At 36.9% G+C, this 25,998-nt stretch overlaps 3 protein-coding genes across 5 annotated transcripts in view; 1 reads left to right on the forward strand and 2 right to left on the reverse strand.

The window, feature by feature from the left end:
- Positions 1-1,905, reverse strand: part of LOC143716740 (uncharacterized) — a 70,258-nt gene extending 68,353 nt beyond the window's left edge. Inside the window, exon 1 of one of the 2 annotated variants that reach the window (XM_077209108.1) lies at positions 635-1,905. In XM_077209108.1, the coding sequence (XP_077065223.1) occupies positions 635-831 (197 nt within the window). In that variant the 5' untranslated portion in view covers positions 832-1,905. The remainder of the gene's footprint in view (positions 1-634) is intronic. The other variant, XM_077209130.1, reaches the window with a different exon arrangement.
- Positions 572-25,602, forward strand: stk31 (serine/threonine kinase 31). Of its 2 annotated transcripts, none has more exons than XM_077209100.1 (26): positions 572-590; positions 6,940-7,019; positions 7,121-7,160; positions 7,258-7,310; positions 7,437-7,532; positions 7,603-7,674; positions 8,602-8,760; positions 8,910-9,229; positions 9,486-9,645; positions 10,894-11,019; positions 11,141-11,248; positions 11,898-12,059; positions 12,252-12,377; positions 13,558-13,740; positions 14,122-14,238; positions 14,428-14,547; positions 16,107-16,238; positions 16,411-16,512; positions 16,891-16,971; positions 20,060-20,185; positions 21,972-22,091; positions 22,188-22,274; positions 22,595-22,744; positions 22,860-22,985; positions 25,159-25,230; positions 25,331-25,602. In XM_077209100.1, exons 3-26 carry the CDS (start codon positions 7,130-7,132, stop codon positions 25,433-25,435), a joined length of 2,934 nt encoding a protein of 977 aa, XP_077065215.1. In that variant the 5' UTR covers positions 572-590; positions 6,940-7,019; positions 7,121-7,129; the 3' UTR covers positions 25,436-25,602. The 2 variants fall into 2 exon arrangements, with proteins under 2 accessions (XP_077065215.1, XP_077065214.1); XM_077209099.1 differs by lacking the exon at positions 572-590 and adding an exon at positions 6,804-6,857.
- Positions 22,404-25,998, reverse strand: part of gsdmeb (gasdermin Eb) — a 47,274-nt gene continuing 43,679 nt past the window's right edge. Inside the window, exon 11 of the mRNA XM_077209155.1 lies at positions 22,404-22,742. Within this exon, the coding sequence (XP_077065270.1) occupies positions 22,723-22,742 (20 nt within the window). The 3' untranslated portion in view covers positions 22,404-22,722. The remainder of the gene's footprint in view (positions 22,743-25,998) is intronic.

Raw genomic sequence — 25,998 nt, forward strand, 5'->3', positions numbered from 1 at the left:
GCTTATTTCCTATTTACTTGTTTGGTGGAGGCAATCCAGAATTACTGTTGGTGAAATTATAATCAGACAAATATTTTATATAATGACAAAATATTTGCCTCTGCCGCTTTCCTCTTCAGAGAACCTGTTGCTATCCACCGATCCATGTTGTGGTTCTAAAGGCACTGAACTTGAACGTCACGGCCGAGCCTATTTTAGTAATCACACAATAACCTGACAATTTAATTTAAATTTTATATCAATATAGGCCTACATATTCTTTTTACTTTTTATTTTTTTTATGGGGATTCCTGGTAAAATGAAGGTAAAAAATATTATTTTATATTTTATTTTGCCTTTCCACGGACCACCTGCAGTACCCTCACGGACCACTAGTGGTCCGCGGACCACAGTTTGGGAACCACTGTGCTAGTGTCTTCCATAGAGCCAGCTTCATTATGTTGTTGACTTGTGCCGTAAACGAAGTCGTGATTCTCGCAAGATTTGGCACAAATCTGTTCACACCCCCCTCCCCTGCTTTGCTATCGGGATGAATCACCCTACTATGACTTCGTTTACCAACGAAATTAATTCGAAGTTGTTATATTAAGGTACAAATCTTGCATAGTGTGCATTTAAAACGAAAGATACTTACAAATGCAACAGCAAGAACGCCAGGTCAGCATCGGATTTGCAGGCTTCTGTTTGTCTCAGTTCTCGCCATTCTGAAAACGCGGGTCCGAGGTTTATTCGTGTCTGACTCCTTGCTCGGTCAGTCTGCCGTTTCCTCTTTCTCTGTCCCTCCGACAATGCTTTCCTAACTTTCTGCTTCTTATATGCCGGCTCAGCCATGACGATATGTGAAAAACTCCTGGATGGGGGCGTGCAGTGCCGTAATGCAATTTGTTACATCTGGAGAGCTGATATCACGCGGTACTTCCTGACGCTGAGGCGGGCGGCCCGCCGGGACAAAGTTGCAAGTGTGGTTTTTCGAGATGGTGCTCGATGCAGAGCCAATTGGGAGGAGCTAAAGCTCGAGCTCCAGCTCCACCTCGCTAAATTTAGTGGGCGGGGCTTCACTGCAGCGTCAATGGGGGAGCTAGCTCACCCTCGCTGGATCTAGTGGACAGAACATGACGCGCTATCAAGCCTGTTGTGCGAGTTCAACCGTGATGGAAGGACACGTTTGCTTTGATGCAAGATGCTGGCATATTGTATTTTTCTCTGATATTTATTATGATTATGATAAATTATTTATCGTTTCTGTGACAAACGCTTAAACACTTAAAGGTATAGCGGAGGATCTTTCCGAATTTTAGAGAAGACACGCCCTCTCCATTTTTTTTAAAAGTGCACATATGCGCAACACTCTATTTGCTCCCGAGAGGAAACGCATATTAAACGTGTTGAGTGACGGAGGACTCAAGACATGATATGCAATGGAGAAGTAGCTTGTTGCATTTAATAAATACTATGGTGAACACATTGTAACTATCGAAAATGAACACACAGACAAGGTTTTAGAATATTTCAGCGTGATACCATTTACCATTTGGTCATAAGGCTACGTTAGACAAATTGAGATGTTTACCGTGTCTACGCGGTGCATGACTTGTGTCAGGGCTAGCATCGCTAATCATAGCTTACATTAACTTTTACTAGCAGTGATTTTAAATGGATTTCTCCAAATAGTATGACAAACGTTACCTGTCTAGTAGAATCTTCGCGACTGCGGCATCAGTGGGAAGCCCAAACTGTGCTTTTAGCGCACGCCAGCGTGTGAAATATTCACCCAAAATCACTCTGGTCTTGTTTCTATATTCTGCGGCCTTTCTCTTCTTATCATACACTTCGTATACATTTTTTCTCTTTCGACCCTCAGCCATTTTCAAAGGAATGGCTGAACCCGTAACTCATCACACATAATACACCTAAGTGCGCATGCGCAGAAAGCGAAAACTACATAGGGACGAGCACGTACCTACCGTATCACCAGAATGAAAAAGGAAAAAGAAAATGCTCCTGCTATATGATAATGTAAATTACTAGACTTAAAAGGCAACGTGAAAGCTTACTATCTGTGCACCCCTGTTTATTTTTTGTCCACCGCAGTAACGTGTAGGTTATTTGTGAATTAATCTCTAAATCATCGGATTAATTTCTGAAATGAAAAAAATTATAAGACTAGTTACCTAATCTGCTCTTTTTGTACGTAAATGTAAAAGCATAGGCTATTCCAACAGGCCAGTTGTCATTTTTTCTTATATTGTAAATTTAAATGGAATATTGACTATAATATAGGATAGACTCAACCTTCATGTGATAGGCTATGCATTAAGCTATTTTAATGAAATGGAAACAAGCAGTCCAGTAGTCTAAAACCAGCCATGTGACTTCCCACACTAGAGGAAAAACAAGATAACAAATGTGCTCTGAGATTAGTGAGGCATCCAATCCAACCACAATTTAATAGTCACATACTCCACTCTCCCACAAGTGTTGAGTTGGATTTATTTGTTTCTATTAGCCTAAATTAGCAAAATGTTCATCTAACATAAAATTAATCCTAAATCTAGATGTTATAAGATTAAAAAAATAACATAAGTATATCCCAAGAACACAACTATTTTTTCCACACAACATTTTAATGGTATAATAAGATTAAAACATTTTTTTTAATGAATATAACATTGAAGTACCCACATTCTTCACATAACATTGTAATATTTTACAAAACTCAATCAATATTAATTTACATAGTACCCCCACTGGTAGATTCAAGTTCAAGTTGATTTTATTTATACAGCACATTTTATAACAGCCACTGACTGACCTAAGTGCTTTACAGAACTACAAAATTAAAAGACAATAATACCTGCATAACAGCACAGCACAGATAAGTGCAGCAAAGCTAAGAGCAGTCTGAAACAGGAGTAGCAAAAACATTATCGGACTTAAAATATAAAATAAGAAAACAGAAATGGCAAAACAGTATCAGACTTATCAATAATAAAACAGAAATGGTTAAAACGGTTATTTAGAGAAACTGCTTGGTATCAACAACATGGACCCATACGAACTGCAGCTAACGTTAACGTTACAGAATGGATGAAAGACCCAGAAGCACTAACGTTACCACCTTTCACACACCCTGACATAATCAATTACCCAGTGTATGATATCGGTGCCTACACAATGCAAGAGTTTAGAAGCTTTAAGTCATTAGAAGCTTATGAATATTTCTGATGCGGCTGGGTGCAAGACTTGCAAACCAACAAACCTGTAAACTACGATAGCTCAGTCATTTACTTGAGGTTTCAGACGGCCATCATTCAACACGAAAAATGACCTTAAAAACTATTAAAAATGTTATCATTGTTTCATCAACAGGTTTTACTTTCTGGAAAATTATCTATATGCATAATTTCAGTCCCCACAGCATCCCTTTTGTGGAATTACAGATTTGTGGTATTTAGGAATAAATCTTTTTTCTTTTTACGAAAATTGGTGTGAGAAAGGAATATGGTGTGTGATGCATATATATATATATATATATATATATATATATATATATATATATATATATATATTAGATAATACCCGAGTTATGTCTTTTGAAGCTTTCTGTTCAAATTTTAATTTATTCGACAGAAAACAGTATGATAAAAAGCAACCCCACAAATCTAATTCGGATGTTTTTCAATTTATCTCAAAAGTAATATAACCTGTCTTCCGAAATTTCCATTATTTTTCCAGTGTTGTTAAGATTTTAAGAACAAAATATCTTACATTTCCAGTTGCACCAAAAGCAAAGGTACGTATGAGATGTATGATGTATGAGTACACCTAGAGAAATTTTAAGATTTTCTATTTGGTCTTGATGTTAACAGTTGCACTTTTTGTGTTGATCACATTGAAACAACAGAACATCTGTTTTACGATTGTAAATTTGCCTGTGCCTTTTGGGAGGATTTGCATTACTGGTTATTTCCTAAATTTGAAGATTTGTATTAACAAAGGAAAATGTAATGACTTGGCAGTTAACACATTTATTATTCTTGGGAAATTATTTTTACACAAGAATAGATTCCTGAAAACACTTCCAAACTTTTATGTTTTTCATAAGGAAGTGTGTCATTACTTCTTATCGTTAAAATTAATAAAGAAAAAGAATTCCTAAATCTTACTTTGACAGAGGATCTTAAACTTGCTGAAAACCGCTAGTCTTTTATTTATTTATTATTTACGCGAATGTATTTTTATTTTACTTTATGTATATGTTCTTCATCTTATGATCCTTGACTTGTTGTCTGATTAAGCATTTCATATTTTGTTCCAGTTCCAGGCCATTATGTTTGTTTATATTGTTCAATAAAGTTCTTGAAAAAAAAAAGTATACGTAGATAGAAATGGCTCATTTTAAGGTAATAAAAACATAATGGTCCATTCTGTAAGGTCTTTATACACCACTCAAAACATAGTAATAATGCATTTCTGACAACAGATCCTCATCAAATTTACACACTGCACCTTTAATTGGGATGCAACTACTGGGTGCTTCTCAAATTAAATGCTGCATCCTAGACCAGTCCTTCTGAGGCTTCTTAAGCTAGACTCCTCCTCAGCATAGAATGAGATAGTTTAGTTAGGTTTATGTCACAAATGTTCCCGCTTCCACGGTTAAGGCACGGAAATACTATTAAAACAGAATTTTGGAAAAAAATTAAATATTTATATTAACTGGTAGCCTGGCATACCAGACCCACATCAAGATGTTAGGTCTGGGAACTCTCCATTGGCATGCCTCAATCCGAGGGGAGGGATAAACGGTTGTCTTTCAAATTCCCTCTGCACACAATAGGATAGCGCTACAACCGAAGAAGGTGACGTAGTCAGAGCGACGGAGTGGTCAGAGTCAGAGCAAAGCCGTTCTTTGGTTCTCTGTTCTTGTTTTAAAGAAAAGTTGCGGCCAAAGCCGAATCGAAAGACCGCTGTTCGCCAGCAGCAGCAGCCATTCTTTGTTTTCAAGTAGCAGTGATCCGTCGCAACTCTGTTGTCATTATGTTAACCCCGACCAGTTTTTGGGTTTTCCAGCTTGAAAGTCAATGGAGAGTTGCTAGACCACAATGGCAGCAATGTTTGCTGGCGCTAGGGTGCGTCTAGATTTATAGGCCAATTAACTGGCTTTTTATTAATGTAAAACAGTGATGAACAACCAACTGTGGTCTCCCAGTGGCTTACATTGTTGGCAGTTTAGTGTTAAGTGATTAATTTACACCAAAACAAAATATGTATGCCTTTTCTTACATTTCATAATGAACTTAGACAAGCTCAGCGCCAACTCTTTTTTTCATGCTTTTCAGTTATTTTTCATGAATTGGAATGTGTGCAAAGGATAGCGGGTGATTGAAGGACGTGAAGGATACACTTGATGCATCCTTCAAAATGAGGTGAATAAAGGATGCAAAAGGTGGCGGCCTTCCGCAGCGCTTGATGACGTGGCAGCCGAGACATGCAGCCTTATTAGCCTTAAAAGAAAGCAACCTTCTGATATTGCGGCACCCACTGAAAGCCGAAAGTCTGGACTCTATAACAGCTTGGTGGACTCCATGGGCTTGGTGTCTGAGGCTGAGACTACAGGCCGGCAGTCTCAGACTGGAAGTTAGGGCAGAGCTTTCAATTGCCTAAAACACCCTCACCACTTCCCATAACTTCAATAAAATCCACCCAAGCAAATGCCTAACCCCAACCCACCACTAATCCTTTCCTTAATGAAGCTACAATTTCCTCCCTAACTTCCAGTCTGAGACTGCTGGCCTGGTGCGGCTGCCCTGAGACTCCCGAGACGTATGGATCTGTGGTTCTGCAGTTGGATACATCACTCCTCCAAAGAGTGCCGGGTTTCTCTGCTTAGTTGGGGACACTAATTAGTCAGTAATATTATTGATTTCACTGAACTGACACAATACTGGATGAGAACAAAACTTGAACTGAATTGAGCTGATATCTGCAGAACTGTTTTAGAGCCGATTTGACTTCATAATTGACCATTCTGAAACATTGACACCACACTTGCCATTATTCACTTTGAACTCTAGAGCTGTTTATAGTTGAATTGGACTTATTTCATGATGAACTTTATACAGTTATTTAACTGAACTACTGAACTTACTTCAGCTGAATGACATACTTTACAGCAGAATTCAATCCTGTTTGCATCATTCAATTATGTTTTCCTGTTTGCTAGGCTACTGTAAGCTGCTTTAAAACAGTCTGCATTAGCGCGCTGTATAAGTAAAGGAGAGCCGAAAAGATTGCTTTCATACAATAGCTTGAGTCATTTAAATAACTTGCTTGCTCATAATAAAAAAAGCCACGATCTCTCCTCGCCACCCACTGGTCTAGGCTACTGATTGGTCTGAGTCATTCGAATCGGTTCCTTCGAACAGTTCAACACAGATCCATATTTCTGTTTATCGCATTAGAGTTTTTTTTAATAAGACTGTTTAATATCATCCCCTTTGATACAGCAATTTGGCTAATTCAGTTCTAGGTTGTTAATTTGTGAACTGCTCGGATCGATTGAGTATGATTCGAGATCGATTCGTTCAGACCGGTTCAAGCAATTCATTGAAAAGATCCGAGTAACGAACGAGTTATTTACAAATCGGACGTCACTACTACAAGGATTCGATTTTATTTGATTTTTTTTATTTAAATCCGAATTATTAAAATAATATTATAATATATTTAATAATATTTTGTTGCAGTTAAAATTACAAGTGGCATCCTATATTAATAGCATACTTCTTCAGTCGTACCCGTTACTTTCTTGAAGAGCAAAACACTAGACAACCAAGACCACAGTACAAACTTTGGTGACTTTACCCATTAATAAAAACTGATTAATTGGTTTGCAATTTGCATGGTTAACAATACATTTCTTGCTATACTTTAAAGAACAAACTGCAATCGATTGATAACATATTCGCATGTTTGGATTAGCAACGGAATTGTCAGTAGCGGGTCGCTAAACATTGGTAAGACGAACGACATTATATTAAAAAACTAACATTACTGTTAAATAGAGACCCGTGGAAAACTAAAACTAATATAACGGCTGCCACGTTGTTGACTTTAGGCGTATCTCATGGATCAGTCCGGGATTCAGCCTGAAAAAAGTAAGTTGCAGCTTTTCTCCTGGTTTTCGATTCGTCATTGTCCGTTTTTATACACAAACTGATGTTTGAGCTTTGCTTATCATTGTTATTTATCCAGTGGAACTCGTGGTTGTCACTCATGTTGTGGATGCAATCACGTTTTGGGCTCAGGTAAGCTAAATATTTACGCTAACGTTAACGTTACCATGTTAAGCTAGTGTGCGCCAAAAATGTAAATTGAAACATTTATATCTGAATATGCAATGCTCATCCATTTACTGGTTTTTGTTTTAGCAGAATGTGACAGACAAAATAAATGAGAAGATCATTGTTATGCTGACAGAAAAATGCCCCAACGCGCCTACACTGATGGGAAGGCCAAGTTCACACAAAGTAATGGAGATATATGAAAAAATAGGAAAGGTCTACAAGATCTGACTCTTTTCTGCATTTTCCTGTGTAGGTATATGGGGCACGATATTCAGAGGACAAGTGCTGGTACAGGTGTACAGTGCAACAGCAAACAGAAGACAAGGTTTGTAAAAAGTTGAGTAAATCAAGAAGGGACAATTCAATCATATAGTAGCCTCAATGAGGGAAGAAATCAAGTGCAACAGTCTGGTTCTGGAAGTAAAAATACCATTCATTTTCTCCATACGGGAATTTATTTTAACAATATATAAACCTAAAGACAGATCTACTGTTAGTTACGAGGTTGATAATCAATGGTATTAGCATTTTTTGAAGCCTCCAGTCCATATTATTTCAACAATATATTTTGTATAATCATGTTTAACAGTGAAATTCCTGCTGAAAAACGACATTACCCATGATTCTGCAGAGAAATCTCCACCAATCAGAGAATATAAACAAGTAAATGCCAAAATAACTTTAGCACCCACTCCCATGAAACACAGTAAATAGTCAGTTTAGCTACACTCTTAAATTACTTAAATATTGCATATTTTACAATAAAAAATATATTGTTTCTCTATATATGATCAATCTATTTAAATCAATAGTTTTTTCTTTCTCCATCATTTTTAGTTAGATTGTAATTTCTAATGCTTCATGGAATTGTAGTTCCTTCCCTTATTAAAGCCGTTAAGTACAAAGTCTTGCACCTTTGTCTTTTGTCTAATTTTCAAATACTTTTTTGCTTAAAATCAAAGTTTTTAATGTTGTGATTAACCTCGTAGCTGGTTGGTTTGGTTCATGGCTTATAACTCTTAAAACTATGCTTTTTAAAGATCCCTATGGGAAAAATTTACCCAAAAAATGATTCCGGGAGGCCGCTGAACAAGTGGACAGGCACTGTTGCACTCTATAATCAGAATTATTTGTTTTTTATTGGATGATATGACAGTGGCCTCAGACCTTATTTTGAAATTGGTGAAAATGCATCATCACACAAAAATGGAAGGTTACCAATTAAAGGTTTTAATTTGTCTTTTCTGCTCAGTTCTATATTTCGTACATTGACTATGGAAATATGGAGATTGTCAGTCGCTCTGATTTAGTTGAACTCCCCGAAGAACTGCAGACAGCAGGACTGGCAAAAAAGTACAAGTTCTGGGGCTTTCATGTGTCAAGCGAGCAAGATTCCCCTCTTTTTTCACAGGTATCTGACACAACTGTTTTATAGAATGGTCGTTTACCGATAAATATGAATTTAAATGCATCTAATATTTGTTTACCATGAAATGTAGTGAAATTAAATGTTTACTCAGACTTGGATACAGCTCTTGCAACTGTTGTATTGTTTACTAGGGGAAGTCCTTCCTTCACAATATTATTCATGGAAAAAAGTTGCGTGTCCATAAAAAGTCAGTTTGCTTTGATGGAACCATCCTGGTTGAAGCCTTCCAGGGGAATCTTGACATTGGTGAGGAGCTGTTGAAATTTAAGTTAGCCAAAGTCAGTCTCCCAGGGAAAAGGGAGAACTCCCTTCCTACAGGAAACCTGCAGGAGTGCACAGGACTATGGCCCACCAGGAACCCCCCGGGGGAGCTGGACACACTTGGCTCTTCGTTGGGATGCATGCCGAAATTGCGGCCAATATTCTCAGACCAGAAACCTCAAGTTATTAAGTAAGTTTTGAGAGACGCAGACAATATTAGAAGCATTTACCTCTTGTTGTTTGTGCTTAAAGTCTGCATGAAAAGAAAGTTGCGATAGACTAATCTTCCGTATTTTGACTAGTATCCGAGTGAAACAGTTTCTCAAACAAGAAAAGATAAATGTGGGGCGGGAGTTGATTTTGTCCTTGGGGAGTTGATTGGATGGTTGTGGTTTGCTATTGCTGTGATGTCATGTGAGTGACAGGTTGCCCTTTCTACATTGTAGGGAACAGAAAACCATCATTGCTCTCCAGCCTGTGGAGAAAATGCATGTTAATGAGGAATCTCTTACTGAGATCAAGGCCTCAAAGGCAGATGGAGATGGACAGCAGTTGTGCTCTCAGGATACTGACCAGATGGCAAATGAAACCGAGTCTAAACTACAGGTGAGGTGACACGTTCTCATTCTCACAAATGTTCATTTTATCATCACATTCACAGCACATCTAATCATTATAAATTAGTGGTCCTCAGCTGGTAGTTATCTTCTGTTAGGGTTGTTGATATCAGACCTGTGGGGGGAAAAAAACATTGTAAGCACCCAATGGTCAAATCTGCCAGCCAAATATTCAAAGAGATTTAGACCCCGTCAACTTTCAAAAGGGAGAAGAAAATACCCCAAAAATGTTTTATTGATGTTTAAGGGTGTGCATACAATTTAGAAAACCAACAATGTAGACAAATCAACATATTGAACAAATTTTAATACATTTGAACATTTATTCAAATTATTATTTTAATTTACATACATTTTTAACCAATTATTTATTCACTGTTAGTTTAATGTTTTAAATCTAACAAGTAATTTAGTTTACAATTGTACAATAAATACTGTTGCTGGTTGGTGTCAAATATAATATCTGGGTCCTGCAGCAAAACTTGATTTTCCATTGCTCAGCGTTCAAGATATTTAAAGACAGAAAAAATGCTAAATGTACACTAATATTCAAAAGTTTGGGGTCAGTAAGATTTATTTATTTCTTTAAAGAAGTTGGTAATTTTATTCGACAAGGGCACATTAAATTGATATAAAGGTACCGTAAAGATATTTATAATGCTACAAAATATTTCTGTTTACATTTAATCATTCAGCAGACGCTTTTAAGTGAAGACATTCACTTGCATGATGTATTTCATATACATGCTATTTTTTTAAAACTTTCTATTCATCAAAGAATCCTGAAAAAAGTATCACAACTGTTTTCAACATTGATAATTATGATATGAAATGTTTTTTGAGCACCAAATTAGCATTTTAGAATGTTTTTGGAAAAATTATGTGACTCTGAAGACTGGATTAATTGCCCAAATTATGTTTTAAAAATGTATTCATATAAAACATTTCACAATACTATCATTTTTTGTATATATTACATTTGAAGACTGAATTGTAACAATATTACTGTTTGAACTATATTTTCAAATAAATGCAGTATGCAGTCTAAGAGACTTCTTTCAAAACATTAAAAGACTCTTACTGACTCTTGAATGGTAGTGTATATATGTACATTGATGCTTGGTTCTCATTATCATTATGCTGCATGTAAGAAATCACACTTGATTAGATAATGAAAGTGAAAACCCTGGTTACACGCGAGATCGTCTGTGGCCTCTGTGCTGTTTTGTCTACCCAGAGGATGAGAGAGGTGATAAACGAGAAAGACTTAGAGATCAAGATGCTGAAAGAGGAAGGAAGTGCCATCCAGCAGCATGCATCTCTCCTGGGGCAGCAGCTAGAGGAGGCCAAATTAGAGCTCCAGGTGCCCTTGACTTGAGCTGTTTCACACATGTGTTTTTTTTTTTTAATTTGGGTGATTGTTCAGCGTATTTTAGGTTATGACACTGGTTTATCTTATATAAAGGTTTGTTCATATTTTTCAGACAGTGAAGGAGAATTTTGTGAAGACAAAGGAGACCGAATGTAAACAGCCTACAACAGTTGCAAGCAGAATTTCCCAGCTGGCTAAGAAAGTGGATTCTCTGAGGAAACTAAGGCATTCTTTTTTTCTTCTTACCTTAATGCATACTTTCTATAATTGGGCATTGTTTCTGTTTCAAAATTTTGACACTTAGTTGGTTTTTTATAGATAGCTTTTACATTTAAGATCATTCCTTTTTTCCCCATTTGGGCTTATCAAGGTCCAAAAGGTAAGATTTATCTTATGATGGTCACTTGTATTTTTATTTTTAATTAGTGTTGCTTGCTAAGGGAAAATACCTGATTCTGATTGGTCAATTGTGTCTATTTGTCATCGGATGTACAATTTTTGCAAAAGTGGCGATAAAATGGGCACAATTAAATAGAACTAAAGGGGACTGTTTGTAGACATTGATGTGGGCTCTTTTGATGTGGACCAGTAAACAGCCACCTAGCAAATACCCAGAACACCCTAGCGACTTCATAGCAACACAATAAAAACCACATAGAACACAGTGCAAACTATCCTACCAAATACCCTAGAATCAAAGTAGAGAGATGGGCGTTTTTTCCCCCGAAAATAAAACAAAAATAGTGTAACACTTCCTGTTTAACATTCAGTTGTTGTTGTTTTTTGTTGTTGTTAAACAGTTATCATTGGTTTTAATGTATAAGTTTTGGTGATTCAGAGATGCACTTACCATTATTGTGGGTTTGAACCTCAGGGAGAGTAATCCATGCTCCGCTGATGAAGATCACCTGTTGGAGTCCATCACCATCATCATGAACTACAGGATCTCAGTGCCGTTGAGCTCAGAGAGGCTGGAGCTTGCGTGGAAAGCTTATGACAAAGCCTTGGAGAATCTAAGAGGCTGTCAAACCGTGAGTAAAATATACATTCTCCTGATCATGAATGAATAAAATGAGTTTACGTGTAAGAGAATGTTGTCTCTGTTGCCCAAAAAAGAATATAGTGAATAATGAAAAAATAGTGTGAACTATTGTTGTTAAGAATTCCCTGTTGTATTGTTGGTGATGGCATTGCTTGTAAGATGTTTGTGTGTGTTTTGTCAGATGGCAGAAATAGAGTCACTGGTGAACAGCAGGAATGAGGCCCGTGATCATCTCTTAGCTGCTGTAGACCACTTCCTCCAAGAGGTGGACAAGCTGCCAATCAATGAACGCTTGGACAAGCTGAAGGTATGCAGTGAAGACATTTTTATAATTTTTTTTTAGAATTATTTATACCATTATGATAGTTTGCATTTTAAAGTGCCCCTGGCCTATTATACTATATTAAAGGTTTCTAATTTTGTTTTGGAGTTCTCCTACTATAGGTTTACATGCATCCAAGGGCAAAAAACACTTTAATTTTCTGAATATACTTTACAGCATCACCTCTTTCCTCAGCGTCTGAAACGGTTAAATCCAGGATTTGGTTTCTCTTGACCCCTCCTTTCCGCGAGCCTACTCTGCTGTAGTCTGTCCCAGCCATCGCTACTTTCTCGCAAGAGCACGCTATTGAATCAGGGAAATTAATAATTAAACATTTAATAAATAAAAAATTGAAATAATTATAATAATTAAAAAATAATTATAATGTTGTGTAGTCTATTTTAGACAGAGCCAATATTACTCATTGAGACATTTATTTGCAAAGGCATAATTACCTCATAATTTTATTGGAGCCTTACACACATTACATAGAGAAAAATGCATTATTTGAACGGTGACAGCTATTATACGGTTGGCTTGATACAGTGCAGGAGATGCAGATAATTTGGTGTCTGCTGTGCCATTACAAATATGTTATTGACCCTTAAGAAGCTTTATCCACTACACATGTAAAATTAAATGAATTGCTGATTACAATTGGCTACTCTTGACACTGATAAAAAAGCCTGTACAAATAGTAGAAATCATGAAAAATGGAAATAATTTGGAATTGTGTAACACACATTTACACATGTCATTTATCTCTAACAACTTTGCCATTTTGCCTGCTTGGCAGTTTCCTGTTTTGATTATTATATGATGGCACTTGACGCCAGCCAATCGCTGATTGCTGATCATGGGTTTGAGTATCGATATATCTGTCCTTTCCAATGAACACAATAACACGCAGTAATATCAGACAACTAAATCTAGATATTTTAATCAAATCTGCAAATTCGTTTGAAGAACCAAATTAGCCAGAGATCAATTATCATGAATGGATGTTCTGGCATCTTTCAAATCATCTCCGATGTATTAAGCGAGGTACGAAGAACAGATTGTCTTGTGTTTAAAATATCTTTCAGTCAAACTGCATATGGTATGTAAAGATTGACCTTACAGGTTTTCATTACTGCATTTTAAATGGTGTCGTTTGCATCTACAGCAAGTTGCATCATCATTGACTGCAATATTCAGCTCTGTTATGCTGGCGGAGCAGACCGAAGAGTACTCTTTTGAGAAGTTCTGCGAGTGGAAGGGGCTCAAACAACAGAAAATCAAAAACGCACGAAAAGCTACAGATGAGGCTCTCCTTGCTCTTAGCGGCTGGGCAGCCAGGCTTAGCAAGGTATGTTAGTTCATGTAACCCTCATAAAATTCATGTCTCCTTTTAGTGTTAGGTAATTATTTGGCTAATTGGCTTTTAAATTAGAAGGATAGGCATGAGGTGCTTCCCAATTCGTGTACTTGTGCACTATTTTATTCTTTTTTGTAGTATATATAGTGCATGTAGTTTGTTCACACTGAAAACTCCACAAAAAAACAGTGCACTTTATATACCTGTATGATGCACATCAGACTCTGATGTTGAATGACAAAATAACCGTATAAAATTCATACGAGTGCGTAAGTACATAGTGTATAATGTGTAATTTGGGACACAGCTACGGTTTATTGTATCAAGGTACTTTATTCAAAGCCATAAGATGAAGCCTTTGTTCATTTTCAGTTTTCGTGTTTGATGGAGAAAACATCAGTGACCGAAGAAGATGTTGCAGAAAGTGTGGATGAGATCCTGATGAATGCGGACAATGCCCTCTGTGAAGAACTCAGTATTGTATTCTCTGTAAGAGTTTCTGTCCTGATCTACCACATTCTGCTCAACTATGTCTCCCTTTCTTTCGAGCAAGGGCACAATCCCTCAGGTTTTATCCAGGGGGCTTTCCTCTGTGCAATTTTAGATAAACAGATGTTGGAAATGCAAGCTACTACTGTATTACTGAATGGAAAATTTGTTTTCCACTTTTTTTCATAGGAACAAGACAATCAAGAAAGGAAAATCGTGTTTAATGCCTTTTGCAAAGCCATGAGAGACATCCAGAGAGAACAAAGTTTGTTAGAGGAGATCAGGCAAAAGTACGAACTTAACACAAAGGTAAGAGATTCTCTGAGTGGCTGACCAGAAAAGCTGATTCTTTGGAGAGCTGATCTCTAGATGTATACATTTTTATACACTACCGTTCACATTTTTGGGTTGTGTACGATTACTTAGCATTTCGAAAGAAGTCTCTTCTGCTAACCAAGGATGCATTCATTTGATCAAAATAATCAAAATACAGTAAAAACAGTAATATTGTGAATGAATATTATTGCAAATTATTATTACAATTTAAAATAACTGTTTTCCATTTAAATATATTTTCAAATGTAATTTATTCCTGTTATGGCAAAGCTGAATTTTCAGCATCATTAATCCAGTCCTCAGTGTAACATGATCCTTCAGAAATCATTCTTATATGATGATTTGGTGCTCAATAGGGATGTAACAATTCACTCAACTCACGATGCGATACGATTCACGATACTTGTTTCACGATACGATTTTCTCACGATTTTTTTAACAAGTGATTAATTTAAGAAATTATAAATGAAAAAGTGTCCCTTTTATTATTTCTCAGACAAAATGCTGCACATTTCTTTTTCATTTTAAAATATATTTGTCAAATAAAAAAACTACATTGAAATTAAAAAAAAAATCCCTTCAAGGTTGTTTCAACTCAGTCTTTCTGTCTGTCTGGTCAAGAGGGTGGACACTGGTACCTTCCCACACTAAGAAAAAGACTATACTATTAGTAAAATTAGTACCACATTTAGAAGGGTTTTAATTTTGTTATAATTTGTATCATTAACCTTACACTAGCAAGAGTAAAAAAAAAAACCCCACACATTTAGAAAAATATGCCATAACCATCAATAGATTATATATATAAAAATATATATATCCATGTAACTTACACATTTAGAGAAAGAGAGAGTAAAATAAATACAACACCTGGTTGCCACGGAAACACTGATGCACCTTGTGATCTCCGTGGCTCTCGCACTTGTCGTATTAATGGCTTTTACATGAAAACGGAGGTGACTGGTGCTTCTCACGGTGGTGATTATTATTAGTCTACGGAAAGTCAAAATGCCGCCACACCTCCGATTTGAATGAGTCAACATCTACGCTTTCCGTCTCCATGTGTTTGACGGCGCGAGCGCACACCAGACTATGACACACACTGGCGCGGCGCGAGCGGAGCAAACCGAGCGTTTTCAGTTCATTCCTATGGAAGTTGAGCTTGGCTCACACAAGCTCAAGTTCCATTAATGAAGTGAAAACACTCGCTAGCTTCGCGCCAGTGTGTGCTTGCTACTATTGTGCCTCTAAAGCGTCACAACTTCACATTAGGCTACAGTAAACGTCCCTGCTGTTTAAAACGTGTATCGCGATTCGTTTAACATTTCAACTGACTTGAATCGTCACACATTTTTATCGATTTTCAACCGGTTGCGAGTGAATCGTTACATAACTAGTGCTCAAGAAACATTTCTTATTATCATCAATGTTGAAAACAGTTGTGCTGCTTAATATTTAGTGTATGCACTGCATGATTATTTTCATTATCAGTTTTATTTATCAGTTGTCACGGCTATGACGTTTAACTGCAGTTTAAGCAGGAATTACAGCAGTGGCAGAGCGGCCCTCCAAAAGCAGATGAACTGTTTGCGGTGAAGAAGCGCATCCGGAGCCTGCGATCTCAGCTGCGCTGGAAACTGGTTGAGGTCAGCTGTATGGAGGAGGTGAGAACAGTCCTGTGCTCTGAGAAACCACATGGTGGGGCCACAGTTCACAAAATGCACTGGGATCTCAGATGACCAGGGGCTAAATATTGATTTATTGGTTTGATTTTGATTTGACACTAAATAGTGCTGATTACATCTGATGAAAATGATCAGTTTGAGTGTCCTTCAGGCAGAAGAGCTGGACCTGCCAGAGATTCTTAAGAAGAAGGAGGAGATCGCTGAGACGAGGAATGCTCTCTTTCAAGAAATCAGCCAAGAGAAGAAGCAATATGTATGTTTAGATGTGTATACAGATGTTTCAGATTCTTAGAAGATACTGAGCTTAGATTCTTAGAATGAACACATAAGTGAACTGTTCCTCTGTTTAATGGGTTTGAATCGTAGTACAAACACAGTTAAGAGAGGTAAAGAATTATAATATAATTCTGTGTTTATGCCTTTATACCTGTGGTTTGCAATTAAATACAGGTCATGGGATAGAAATGTCAATGCTGAATTATGTTAAATAAAAATATACAAGTAAAAAATTAACACACATTATATACATTGAATGTGTTTTATATATTTTGAATAATAAAGGTCAGGTTGCAGCTGTTTTTGTTTTTTTGTTACCTAATGCCTGAAATGTCCATAATGTGCTGATGTGCAGATAATGCTGTGTGACCTGGTGAAAAGAGGCTTTCCTGAGTTACCAATGATCTTTCCTGATGCTGATCTCAATGGCTATATGGTGAGTACTTGTTTTGTCAGTACCTACAAGCCTATATTTTTGCTTAAAGATTTACATTCTTTAAAGGATAAGTTTGGTATTTTACACTTAAAGTCCTGTTTTAAGTTAGTTTCTGATGAAATCGAACGGTTAAGATTGAAATTTGGAAAAATGCTGCTGTCCCGAGAATTTTCGGTTCCTGTGTTAGCACCCCCCCACCTACACAATGGTTTCATAGGTTCACTGGAACAATCATTCATAAAACGCATTAAACTTTAGTTTACAAAGACGTGAAACTCACCGAGTGGTCTGGGGTGTTCACTGATATGCTCACACAAAAATCGCTGCAAAAGATGCTTTCCAACAGGTTTTATCGTAGTTTTTGTCCCAATACAAGTCAATGGAGTTGGACAAAAACTACGATAAAAGGATATATTAAAATTGAACATATGGCTTCGGCAGACATACATTATGATACTTAAAGGGGCAGCGGGTTCCTGAGTCCTCCCCAGCTTGACAGCGCCCCACAAATTCCCAATGTAAATCTGTGGTAAAACATGGAATTGCAGCACGCTCTAATTGAGAGCCATTTTCACATTACCTTACGAAAACCTCTCTCCAGACCAAGACGGTATCAATCCGCTTCAGCTATGTGTATAATAAGCCCTATTCAGACGGGACTAGTTTTCCAGGGGGTCATTAGAGAAATTACTTTGCGATTTTAATCCGAATCTTCCCTGTCTGTATTTTTCTCACACAACCTCAGTAAAAATTCCAGAGCAAATTACCTACTGTTTTTCGGCACGCTTTCATTTAGTTTCAATATGGATGGTATCCAATGTAAAAGTAACATATACAATCAATAAATAGAGCCAAATCACGGAAACTGCATATTTTAATATCATTGTCAGGTAAGGGTAAGATATTTGTCTAGATTTCTCTGCCCACACATGTAGGTTTATTATAAACGGCCACTGCAATAAACTCGTGAAGTTTACTTAAATAGTGTTTCTTATAATAAATTAAAATGATGTTAAAAAATAATAAGTTAAAAGACATTTGTCAATCGTGGTGCATGCATGCACAAGCACATGACCTTCTGTAATGCCCACGTCTAGAAAACGCACTCGACCTCTTTAATAAACATGGAGATGTTCGTCCCGTTTGAATCGGAAAATGAAATCACAGACGTCGAGTGATAAGAATTGTGGCTCTGGGCTGGACGGGACCAGCGGTGAAGGCTCTGAGAGGGCGCTGGCGAGATCCCCTTCTCCCAGGCCGAAGATAACCTGAACGGTCTCTGGATCGGCAGACACCATGTGCTTCTTCCACGCATGCAGGACAGACAATGCATAAAAGGTGAAAACAGCCGTCTTGGCCATAGCGGGACTGATGGTGGCAACGGTTGGTACCGGAGAGGATGGAGCTGAGGACGGACGGCCTCCGGGACGACAGCGGGCTTTTCGGGGACGGCCTCCGGGACGACAGGGGGCTTTTCGGGGACGGCCTCCGGGACGACAGCGGGCTTTTCGGGGACGGCCTCCGGGACAACAGCGGGCTCCTTGGGGACGGCCTTCGGGATGACAGCGGGCTGCTTGGGGACGGCCTCCGATTCAGATTCGGGGCAGCTGGACCGCACCGGTCCAGGGTCAAAGAGAAGCTGCAGTTGGAAACGGCGAGGGGGTCCACAACGAACACCTCCTCTCCTGTGGCCTCCACGAGTCCCTGAGAATATGGCCAATGTGTTCCCTCAAAGGACTGTTTGTAGGTAGGGGTGTTGGGGGAAAGGATACGAAACCCCGTACTGCTGGATCCATTCATGGTCGAGTCCTTCTGTCACGACGCGCACACAAAAGGTTAGGATCCAAGTACAATATTTATTTGGGGCAATCCAAAAACGTAGTCAGCCAGGCAAAGGTTCAAAATCCATACAAAGCAGTCAAAAACAAGAAACAAAACATGACCAGTACTCCGAAGCGCGAATGACATTAAACAAGGACTCGTCAACTATCACAGAAACGAACAGGGTATATATACACACAGATACTAACAAGGTGACAGGAAACAGCTGTGTGCAATAATCAATGAGTGACAAACAGGATAATGGGAAATGTAGTCTGAGTGAAGGACATCGTGGTGGAAGAGGACCTCTGGTGGATACCCAGGGAAACACAAACCAGACACCTTGACACTAGTTGGCATGTCTGTTCTTCATATCAAATTAGTTCAAGTTTAAACATGCTAATAGGAATAGCCTTTATATAGTTCTGTTGTGTTTGTTTTATGTTTGTTCTGACTGAGAATAGAAATGACTTTCTTTTCCTCGCAGGAATTCCTCCATAACTTGTAACATTCTAAAACAACATTCAGAGGCAATACACACTACATTAAGGCAATACTAAGATAGGCAATCATAGCCTGTCAATCAGCATTAGAGCACCACCCTCAGGCTGAATAATTCAATTCACATTTATTTGTATAGCGCTTTTCACAATACACATCGTTTCAAAGAGTCCACATTACAATTTAGTTATCTGCTATCAGAGGAAACTAAGTTATGTATTTCAGAAATGTACATATACAAATCCCAGCTAAAAATGTATTAATTTAAATAGCACATGGATGTTAGACATCTGCCAAAAGTGTATCTACATGTGTTCAGTGATTAGAATGTTAAACTTACAAATTTTTTTTATCATAAACTAGCGCTAGACCCAGACATAGACATAAACTAGACCCAGAATCAGCCCTGCCTAAATTTAAATACTGCTAGATTACTTTAGAGTACTTTATAGTATATACTTATTATCAGTGTTGAATACAGTTGTGCTGCTTAATATTTAGTGTATACACTGCATGATTATTTTCATTATCAGTTTTATTTAGTCACAGCTATGATGTTTAACTGCGCTTTAAGCAGAAATTACAGCAGTGGCAGAAAAGTATATAGTATATACTTTTTTTAATTAAGGCGTCATTTAAGCAATTCCAAAAGAGGTGTTTCAGCCATTTGTTTTTTAATATTTACTGTGGAACAAAGGATGTATATTTAAGGTGTGCGTTGGAGCAGAGTGATATTGTTTCATTGCTTGCATACGTGTGCTTTCAGAGCTCTGCAGGACTGTTAATGAAGAGCTTGGACAGAGACATGTTTGACGCAGAGCCGATGAGAGAGCTGAGTGGGAGGAGACCTCTTCTTAGCACAGACTTCCAGGGGCAGAAAGTAGTCCTAAAGGTCAGTTACTATGGGATTAATTTCCTGTCAAAAGCATTGCTGGTCAATGTCTTCAACTGTAAAGACACTTTGAAAAGACAAGAGTGAAGAACAATGGAATTACACACCAAAACCTTGAAATATAGTGCAAATAAGCATGTGATGGACAAGTATAATGCTTCAGCATCAAGGCAGACCCAGTCACATCTCAACATTATCCTGCTTACGATATAGAATATTCCAGAGTCCTTATGTTATTTTTACTTGTGCCCCAACTAATTTAGTATTTTTATCATTTTGAATTAATGGCATTTTCCAACGCAAAATAATGAACTATTTTCAGAAAATATGAGCCATTTTGTCTAGCGGTTGATGCAGCTGCAGTTTGGTGATGTGATATTAGACACAGAATACAAATGAATCACTTTTCATTTGGCGCTTATTTACGTGAGCTCTTACGGAAACGTTTGGAAAAGCAAGCGCAGAACGTGGAATTGAGTAAAGGGAAAAACAGCATAAGCGTACAAAAAAGGAATGTATGAGCACAAAAAACATCAATATAACCAAGAAAACATTATTCTGTGTGTGATTCAGATAATTTTGCATTAATGTTTTAGCTTTGAGCAATATAAGTTTAAATGTGTTTGATTCATGCTTATTACCTTTATATCCGTGACCACGTTGTTTGCTATTCTGATATTTTTGCATTTGTTTTTCAGTTTTGTGTAATTTATTTTACTTGTTTTTGTACATTTTTGATTCATGCTTAATTTTTTTTTGATCCGTGACCACAATACTTTTGACGAGAAATTAATCCCATAAGTTACAGCCTTAAACATTAATTTGCTGCATGTGCTTTAGTCAAGGTACAGTAGTAATATATGTACACTAAAGTAAGGACCGTTTTCATTATTACTGTATTCCACATTTTAATACAATATTAAATAATCAAATAATTAATAAATAAATGGAAATATGGGAATTATTCTTTATATATGATATGCTAATTTGGTGCTTTATTAATTACTAGCTTAATTATTATCTATTATTATTGATGCTCAATTATGATAATATAAGTAATAACAATGTTCTTATTATTATTTATGTTGACAACAGTTTGATATTTTAATATTTTGTGGAAACTGTGATACATTTTTTCAAGTTTTTTTGATGAATAGAAAGTGTTTATTTATTTATTTTACCCCCCCCCCCCCAGATTTCGAATGGTACTGTATCACAGTTCCAACAAAAATATTAAATATTTTCAAATCTCAAATATTTTTTGAGCATCAAATCAGCATATTAGAATGATTTATGAATGATCATGTGACACTGAAGACTGAAGTAATGATGCTGACAATTCAGTTTTTTAAGTTGTAAAAAAAATTCACAAAATTACTATTATTACTGTATTTGTGAGCAAATAAATGCAAATTATGTGAACATAAGAGACTTCTGTCAAAAACATTAATATCTTAATTATTCTAAAAGTGTGTGTGCGCGCGCGCACGACTTAGCGATCAACATTTGCAACCGCAACTAAAAACACATTCTAATACCATCCTTATAATAGCATAAAATTAAAGTGACAAATGCTTTTAAGGATTTGAACAACACATATATTTCACAATTGAACCATAAATTTCTTTGTTACATGTTTTGCTTGGAATCTTTTTTTTTTTTCTTTTTTTTTTATGCCACGTTTGATATTTTCTTAACCTAATTCAGTGACAATCATAGTATCCAAAGATGTTTTGTTGTCGCTGTACATTGCTGAATGCCTCGAAGGATGTTGGGTTGTTTGCAGTGCTACGCTGTTGATGAAGAATCAGAGGTGAAGATGCTTCAACAAGCTGCTCACTATCACAGAGCTCAGCAGCAGAATCCGGCCACAGCGGTTCCTCTTCTGGCGCTGTTTTGCGGCAAAGTTCTCTTCATATTTTACTACACTTGTTTCTGTCTTTCTTCCTAATGTTACTGCTCTGTACCATCTCATGCGTAAAACGTCTTCTGTTCTATCCAGTCTGATCCACTGGCATACATCATGGTACCGCACTACTCTAATGGAAGTCTCAGAGCCATTCAGAAATCCTCCCCACTGTCCTCTTGTGTGAGTGCATCACTTCCAAATGTATTTGACAAACTTTACCACTTGTCCACAATGCATACAGATTAACATAAAGTTCTCATAAAGCATGCAAATCTTATCTTTGCATTATTAAGAATTGAGTCATGACTGATTTTTATCATTTTATTTATTTAGACAAAAAGTATAGAATTTTAATACCAAGCCTTAATAGGTTATCAGCTTTAACATACAAAAATATTTATTGGCTAGAATTTTAATTTAAATTGTAACATTATTTGATTATTTTATTTTAAATGCATAAATCTATTTTTGTCCTCTGATTTTTTTTTATTGCGACGTAGGAGGTTAGGAAGGTGATGAAGGGTGTAGCTCTGGGACTGCAGAGTCTTCATGCAGCATCTGTTACTCATGCATCTTTGCATCCCAACAACGTGTTTGCCATCGGCCGAGAGAAAGGCATTGTTGGAGATTACGATCTCACAAAGACACCTGTAAGTGACATTATGGATTAATTTACCTTTTGGGGGAAAAACCTAAATGGAAACAGAACTGATCTTGATTATTAAACCTCAGACAATAGGTTTGAAAATGTATATATTTTTTTAGGAGCAGAGGGTGTTTGACAGCGGGATGGTGGCCGGTTCCATCAGTTTGGTGGCTCCTGAGTTGAAGCAGGGTCAGCCGCCTTCCCCAGCCACTGATATGTATGCCTTTGGAGGAATCATGCTCTGGGTTGGTTATTTGCTTATTATTTATTTATTAAATACAATTATAAGGTAATTATAGTACATCATTTACATTATACACAGTAATATTAAAAATATACATAAGTATGTAATTATAAGATATAAAAGTATAAAATCAACTGGTATCTTTAAAGTGTCTCTATTATGCTTTTTCCGATTTTACCTTTCATGTAGTGTGTAATATAGCAGTTTGCACTGTAATAAGTGATCAGTTGACTTACCTTAAAAGGTAAGTTCACCCAAAAATGAAATTTCTGTCATTTATTATTACTCACCCTCATGTCGTTCCAAACCCGTAAGACCTTTCAGTCATCTTCGGAACACAAATTAAGATGTTTTTGATGAAATCGGAGAGCTTTCGGATCACTGATCACTTTTTACAGTGTGTGAATGTAAAAGGTCTGCAAAGTATCAAAGATCACTACCTGAGTCGTTCCAGACTTTTGAAGAACCCGTGTAAGTTTGCAATGAATTTACATAATGCCACTCCATGGTTTTCACTGGTTGCCCACTAGCAATGTCTACTTTGCCCGCCCTCAAACACTGTAGTTGTAGCTGAGGCCTGGAAGAGTTTGGTTCGTGGTGTTGGCATGTCGAGAAGACGCTGTTTTCTGCACAGCGAAATCGAATCCTATGGAGCCTGTAAAGGGACATGGTGATGGAAAAAAATATGTCATATTTTTTTTGCTTTCCCCTGAGAAACGTAGCGCTTGCTCTCGAAACATTTGCATTCCCTCCCAAAAACATTTTTGCGTTCCCCAGTGAAACTTTGCGTTCACTCGCCAAAGAACAGGCTTGCAAGCGAATGAAAAGTTTCTTGGAGGAACGTAAAACATTTGTTCTCTCATCTCATGTTTTTTTTTCCATCACCATGTTCCTTTAGGGGCTCCATAAAAATACACTTATCACGCACTTTTTAAGGATGAGGACTCAGATTGACACGCTAAAACCAAAGCCATCAGAGTGCAACAGTCAAGTGTTTCTCCATTGGGAAATTGATTTTTAAAGATAACTAGTAAACCTTTAGACACAGTCCTATTGTGTGCTACAAGGTTGTTAATCGATCATATTTGCTTCTGTTGAAGCCATCAGCCTGTATTATTACAACTTATTTATTTAAATACTCTTTAACAATGGAATTCATGATGAAAAACTACATTACCCATGATGCTGGACAGAGAATTCCACCAATCAACGAGTCGTGACAATCAAAATGCACCATAAGAGCTCTAGCTCTTAAGCGTTGTCCCTGTTTTGATTGTTGATGTCCCTACGTTCTCAAATACTTATTTGTATATATTTTTGCATGTTTTGCAAAAAAAAAAAACTCAAATATATTGTTTTTCTTTATAATCAACATTTTTTTTAAATGAGTAGTTTTATATTTCTCCATTGTTTTTGATTTGATTAGTATTTTTGCAATGCTTCATGGGATTGTAGTTCTTTCCCTTATTACAACTTTTAAATACACTTGTACCTTTTAGCTTTTTGTCCGATTTTGAAATACTTTATTTTTTGCTTCAAATCAAAGTCTGTAATGTTATGATTAATCTCCTAGCTGGTTGGTTTGTTTCATGACTTATAATGTGTTTTATTAATCCCCATGGGAGAAATGAATGAAAAAAATGCTTCTGGAACCAATGCCGTTGAAAAAGTGGGTGGGCACTGTTGTCTATAGGTAATATAATTGGTCTATACACAAGTGCCGAAAAAGCATCCTGAGCTGAAATTCAGATATGGTAATCGAAATTTGGGTTGACGTGCTGTACGCAGTAGACCAAACACAGAGAGTCCGAATCATTCATCAAACCGTTTCAGACACTGAGAAAAGAGGTAATGCTGTAATGTATATTACTGTATAAGAAAACTAGATTAAAAAGTTTGTCGAGACAAACTTTTAAGTTGGCTTGAGAAAAATGGACCAGATAGTTTGAAGAAGTTTAAAGTAGTTGATAGATAGATAGATAGATAGTAGAGTAGTAGTAGTAAGAGTAGTAGTAGTAGTAAGTGTTTTTTGACCTTGAATGCATGTAAACCAATTATGGGAGGCCTCCAAAACAAAAAAGAAGCCTTTAAAATGACATTTTTGGGCACTTCAAAAATAATTTTTGTAAATCTAAGTCTTTTTCTGTCAGTAAATTCGACTTTTCTGTTCACAGCTGCATGTTCCAGACTTCAGCGGAACTCTAGAGAATGAGCATCAAAATGTAGAGTTCACTGGTTTGGATCTGGTATGTAGAATATAAGAGCTGATACATATTTGTATAATATTAATATAAGTTGAAAATTATTTCTCCAAAATGATTCAATCATCTAATGTATCTCTGACAGGATGCTCAATTGCTGAAGCTCCTCTCAAAGCTGCTGATGTCCTCTACAAGACTGTCTGCTTCCGAAACCCTAAAAGATGACTACTTCATCTCAGTTGATGTTTAAAAGTCAAATGTGTTCATGTTTGCGTTCTTTGCCCTTTTTCTTTCTAATTTTCCTCATAAGAAAAAAACCCACAGAGGTGTTTGTTTGTTCTTCACACCCTGTTTCATGTTCCTGGAATAAATAAAAGTAAATATATAAAGGCAGAATAAAGTGGTAATCTTTGTCAACACAGTTCATTTTGTGCATCAGAGAAGAGGAAGAATATGCTTGGTTTTTCCATTTTGTGATGTTTTATTTTGTTCCAGATCCGATCAGTGTAACATAAAAGGCTGTCAGCTTTCATCTTAGTCACTGACAAGACCTTACTTTGAAATTGCCCAATTTGAAAATTGTCTCTATAATATCTTTTATCTTTCTGTCCTCGTTTTTCTCCAGGATCATCAAAAAGTGACCCATAAATTCTGAAAAGGAGAGCGATTTGGCATGCTACTGAATTTTCACAGGAATTATATGTGTGTATTATAACTTTCTAGTTTTATCAGCAAATTTGTGAGAAAGTAAAACCGCATTTTTATTAGTATTTTGAGCACAGCACAATCATCCTTCACATTGATTCTCTATGT

Source organism: Siphateles boraxobius, unplaced genomic scaffold, assembly GCF_051911475.1.
Source record: "Siphateles boraxobius isolate OS27281-9 unplaced genomic scaffold, OSU_SipBor_1 12, whole genome shotgun sequence".
Taxonomy (NCBI): Eukaryota; Metazoa; Chordata; class Actinopteri; order Cypriniformes; family Leuciscidae; genus Siphateles; species Siphateles boraxobius.

What these genes read in the sequence shown, in the direction of transcription:
- stk31 (XM_077209100.1), top strand. Translation starts at nt 7,130, where the DNA reads ATGGATCAGTCCGGGATTCAGCCTGAAAAAA. An exon ending in AAACCGAGTCTAAACTACAG is followed by an intron (nt 9,646 to 10,893) that starts GTGAGGTGACAC and finishes TTGTCTACCCAG; the next exon opens with AGGATGAGAGAGGTGATAAA. An exon ending in GGCAGAAAGTAGTCCTAAAG is followed by an intron (nt 20,186 to 21,971) that starts GTCAGTTACTAT and finishes GGTTGTTTGCAG; the next exon opens with TGCTACGCTGTTGATGAAGA.